Source organism: Wyeomyia smithii, chromosome 2 (genome assembly GCF_029784165.1).
Source record: "Wyeomyia smithii strain HCP4-BCI-WySm-NY-G18 chromosome 2, ASM2978416v1, whole genome shotgun sequence".
NCBI lineage: Eukaryota > Metazoa > Arthropoda > Insecta > Diptera > Culicidae > Wyeomyia > Wyeomyia smithii.
In genome coordinates, this window is record NC_073695.1 from 28,516,577 (window position 1) to 28,521,462 (window position 4,886).

At 44.3% G+C, this 4,886-nt stretch overlaps 1 protein-coding gene across 1 annotated transcript; it reads left to right on the forward strand.

Moving 5' to 3' along the window:
* Positions 1–256: 256 nt before the first annotated feature.
* Positions 257–4,644, forward strand: LOC129722767 (uncharacterized). Its single transcript, XM_055676491.1, has 5 exons — positions 257–288; positions 341–473; positions 537–1,286; positions 1,346–2,430; positions 2,540–4,644. The coding sequence occupies exons 2-5, from the start codon at positions 423–425 to the stop codon at positions 4,533–4,535; spliced, it is 3,882 nt and encodes a 1,293-aa protein (XP_055532466.1). The 5' UTR covers positions 257–288; positions 341–422; the 3' UTR covers positions 4,536–4,644.
* The last annotated feature ends 242 nt before the right edge of the window (positions 4,645–4,886 follow it).

Below are 4,886 nucleotides of genomic sequence, written 5' to 3' on the forward strand. Positions count from 1 at the left end.
TAAGACCGAACAGTCCAAACATACTTTGAGTGTAATAAAAATTCAAAAACAAAATAAATTCTATACGTCATAATTTGCTTAGCGATGTGAAATTCCGCGATGATTAAATAAATAGAAAGAAAATAAATGTGACTAACATTAAAATAATATCGAATGGTTTCGTCATATTTTTACACACCACAAAATAATTTATATCTGTATTGTTCATTCGTGAGCCCCTCGAAGATCAGAACCATCATCAGCTGTCAAAATGTAATGGAAAGTGGAAGCATCAGCCGTGGCAACAACGTAAACAAACCGTTTTGCTCAGAAAAAAATCCTAATTTAATCTGATTTATAGGTCAAATTTCAACACTGTTAGTCTTTCGTGTCGTGTGATCAAAAATGTTAATCCAATGGGCGTGAAATAACAGCACAGCACTATGGATATATTTCAGAATCAATGCACAGAGAGCCTTGGGTTCGATTCGATGGTATGTTGTTTCGCTATTGCAATCCTTCAGAACTATAATGCAATACTTTTTCTTCCTCATCAGCTGGCTTCGAATTCAATCAATTCTCCGCTGCAAGTTACCGATTCACCAACTCATCTTACATTCAGCCCTTCCCCCTATTTCACTACTATCCCTCCAGCAAACTCAATAGTCTACACCGGGGGGAGCAGTTCGACTACTACCTACAGCAACTCAATAACCGTTTGCTCCGGTCTGCCGAGTGGGTCATCCGGTCCGAATGATGTTGTCCTACCGAGTATTTTTGTCAAGGTTCCGAAACAAATTAATCTGCAGTACCAACAACAAACTCAATCCAACAGCAGTTCTACCGATATCAAATGTGAAGATAAATCGGAACCTATCAAGCGCGAACTGGGTGACCTGCGAGCTTTGGAGAAGGGAACTGCGATGGTACAGCTACCTGGGACAGCCGAGCGGTACTTGTCGGCTGACCAGCAAGAAACCCGAGAGGAAGCTGAACTGGTGGTTTATTGCTGCGAGTTTTGCCCGTTTGTTACTATAGAAGATCGCAACTTGAGGGAACATACCCATGCTCAGCATGCTAATAGGGAACGAGTAAATCTAGAAGTAATGGCTTGTCCCGCATGTGGTAACAAGTTTCACAAGCTTAGTTCTTTGGAGCTTCACCTACTGGATGATCATATGATGTGTCCTTCGGAAATGCGAGTTCTGGTAGACCGGAGGTTTCCTCGATCTGAGCCGTCCGAACCACCGAATAGCAATACAACTCAACATAGCATCACGATTCCAGTTTCAACACCTTCTCTGATGGTAAGTTTAAATTATGTTACGATATTCGAACGAATAATGGGAAGTATTTTTCTTAACAGACCGCACCAGAACAAAATAAAAGTCGAATTTATATTAAGAATGTGCAATTGCTCAAGAAACCGGACGTTATTGAGCAGGAAAACGTTCAACAAGCACAACAACAACAAGCGGAGCAGCAGCACGAACAGCAACAGCAAGGCAGAAAAATTTTTATTCGAAATGTTTCACTCTTGCAGAACGCAAATTACGCCCAAAACGTAGATAATGTTTTTCAAAATCCCTCAGGACTGCACGAAAGCAAGTATAGTTTTATTGTTCCCGTTCCTAGCCCAAACAGTCAATCACCACCGGTGGCAATAAGCGATGGGAGCAACACGATTCCCCAGCGGAGCAAAATTTTTATTCGAAATGTGGACATCTTGAGAAACCCTTTGCTGTCGATAACTCCTCCAAGTATAAGTTCAACATGTGAAATGAGCCGAACTAGCAGCAGTGAAAGCTTATACACGACTCCACCACCTCAGGTGGTGAGCCCAGCCACTTCGATTACAAGCGTCGGAACGGCATCCATGGGATGTTCAGGCCTAAACCTGGTACTAATGCCCAATCCCACCTGTAGTAGTAACTCCTCGACACCACCTATGGTTGCGACACCGCCAGCGATCACTGTTGCCAGTACGGAATCAATGCTCCAATCACAACCAAGAAAGAGTAAAATTTTTATCAAGAACATTAGCGTTCTAAAGCAACCAACGATTCATCTGAAATCGGTTGACGAACTCAATCTTATGACCATCGATCAGCTCCAGTTGCAAAACTTACTACCACCGAACTCTAGCAACAACAATAGCACACAAAGCATGGAGAATGTCAGCTTGGAAAAAGAGAACGATCACGCGGGGCACCAGCTAGACGAGGACGACTTCGGAAACGTTCTGGATGAACCTGCCTCATCTGAGGAAATGGATAGCTATTCCGGAACGGACAATCAATATCATGAAATACAGAGCTGCAACGCAATATGTGGAAACTTACCAACCGAACAGGACTCGTACCAGCCGGAGTTTAATAATGATTTTATCATTATCGAGCCGGGAACTGCAGCTGATAACGTGGCGTACACAGGCCAAACGGAGCACTTGAGGTGAGATGTTACATTTTAACATGATTTAGTACTACGATAGGAAGATACCATAATTTTTACTAAATGCGATTACGTTACTAATTCTACTGTCTAATACTGTGTATTCCAGATTACCAACGCAAACAAACGACCTTATTGATCATCAGCAGCTGCCGGCACCTCCAATAGAACCACCGGACTCTCAACAATATCATCAAACCGACGAAGATATCCTGTTCGTGTGCGCGGAGGAAATCATAAATCTCGATCCACCAGTGCAAGCAAAAACCTCGCCCGAACCATCCGTTCAATCCGGGACCCCTCTGCCAGCGGCACCTCTTCCCCAGCAGGGTCGAATCTATGTATCCGACAACTTAATGGAACATCATGCGCCACTAGTTGTTCCTCCACCCGCAACTTCATCTCAACCGCAGGTACAATGTCTTCCTGGATCGCTATCGAACACTGTTACACCTCTTAGTCAACTAGAGCAAATCAACATTGAAGCAGCCTCCGCTAGTCATCAACATGAGGCTCAATTGTCACACATATCCAGTAGCGATCTACCCAGCCGAGAAAGGACCCGCAGTCGTGGCCGTCCGAAAGGAGCTAAGCAAACTGGGATTACCAAGCTGAAGAAACTATACACCAACTTGACCCCGATGGAAGAAGGCTACAAATGTGATTTACTGGATTGTGGTGCTCGCTTTAGACAACCCGAAACCATAGCCTACCACAAACGATGTCACGTGCAAGCAGGCGAAGCGACGTCAGCTTCGGATGGCATTCGATGCCCTGAGTGTGGTTCTCAAGAGTTTCGAAACTGGAACACCCTACATACCCATCTCTGGCGCGAGCATTCGATCGATATGGAGCTCTATTCGTGTCATTTGTGCAACTTCAAAACACCGGTGCTCTGCAGGCTGAACAACACCCATATGAAAATCCACTCGGACGAGAAGAATTTCATATGTGCCGTTTGCGATAAAGGTTTCAAAAATAACAAGCAACTACGCAACCATCGCCGGTCTCACCGGGAACAAAATCAGCAAGCGAAAGACAGACATGCCGAGAGAAAACATGAAACCAACACCCATCAATCGCTGCAGCCGGTGAATTGCGTCAAATGTGGATTAAAATTTTCCAATCAAAAGATTTTGAAGGCTCACGTAGAAAGTAAACACTCGATTGACGGAGTGGAATCGAGTTGCGCCGATGGCGGCCGGTTGAAGTGTTCCATTTGTGGGATGCTGTTTAAAACGAGATATCTGCTGATATCGCACGTGGCAAAACACTCGGACGAGAAGAAGTTTAAATGCCAGAATTGCGATTATTCGACCAATGATCATAATGCTATCCGCAGGCATAAAATGAGGCACAACTCGGCGGGTCACATGTATCGGTGCTCCTATTGTGACTACACCAGCATTCAGAGCACAACGTATCGGAAGCATTTGGAACGAATGCACGCAGATGTGGCGTCTAATCTTCTCTACAAGTGTTCCCAGTGTACGTTTGTGTCCATCAGTGAGCTTAAATACCATCTTCATCGAGCCAAGCACGAATCCAATGAGGATATCAACGATACGGAGCACGGTTCTCCTTCGAATGGAATTACCAATCAACCAGTGGATGAGCAAGAAGAACAAGAGCGTCACTGTGAAAGTGTCAATTCGGATGTCGTAATAGTCGAAAGAGATCAATCGGAACCACCATTGGATGCATTCTCGCTGATACCGCCGTCCCAATCGAGTGTCGATTCGCAGGAGCATCAGTACCCGTTGCAACCGATCATTCGACCGGCTGGATTTGCCAACAACCTTTCGAAGGTGGACAATTTCTATGGCTATGCGATGCCTGCGATGGATAACGCTAGTCACCACTACCAGCAACCGGCTGGTACGGTCTCGGATTCTGCTCAACAGGAGCTGCAATTAATGCAGGTCGATGTGAACGTCTCTTCCTCACCTTCCTCGTCGTCGTCGTCTTCGTTGTCATCATCCACTTCAACGGTCGCTTCAACAGCCGGTGCTGGTGCTGGTCTTCATCAGAACGAGTATTTGGGCAACCAACTGATGCATGGCATAGTGCCGCTAGCTTACGGCGAGGATGCCCATGGCAGCTAGACTGAAGGGAAGCGAAAAGATACAATTTCATCAATGTGATATTAGAGTATAAGATCTTCGTGCTGTACCTACCATCTTGTTCTGCCAGCATAAAGTTCATGATTAGTAACGTTGAATTGATTTTAACTCCGATGACAACCACTTTACTGAAATTTGTGAATTCTATGCCTTATTCGCGTTGATTTTTCACCGTCACCATTTTAACTTTTGTCTTCACCGCTCTGAGAAAGAAATAAGTTGATTTTTTTGTGCTATTATTAAACTTTTGGTGAAAAATCCAGAATAGAGAAATGTAAGAGTATTTTTCGAAAAGAGAAATGCAAGATTTTTTTTAACGAAGAGTAAATTTTA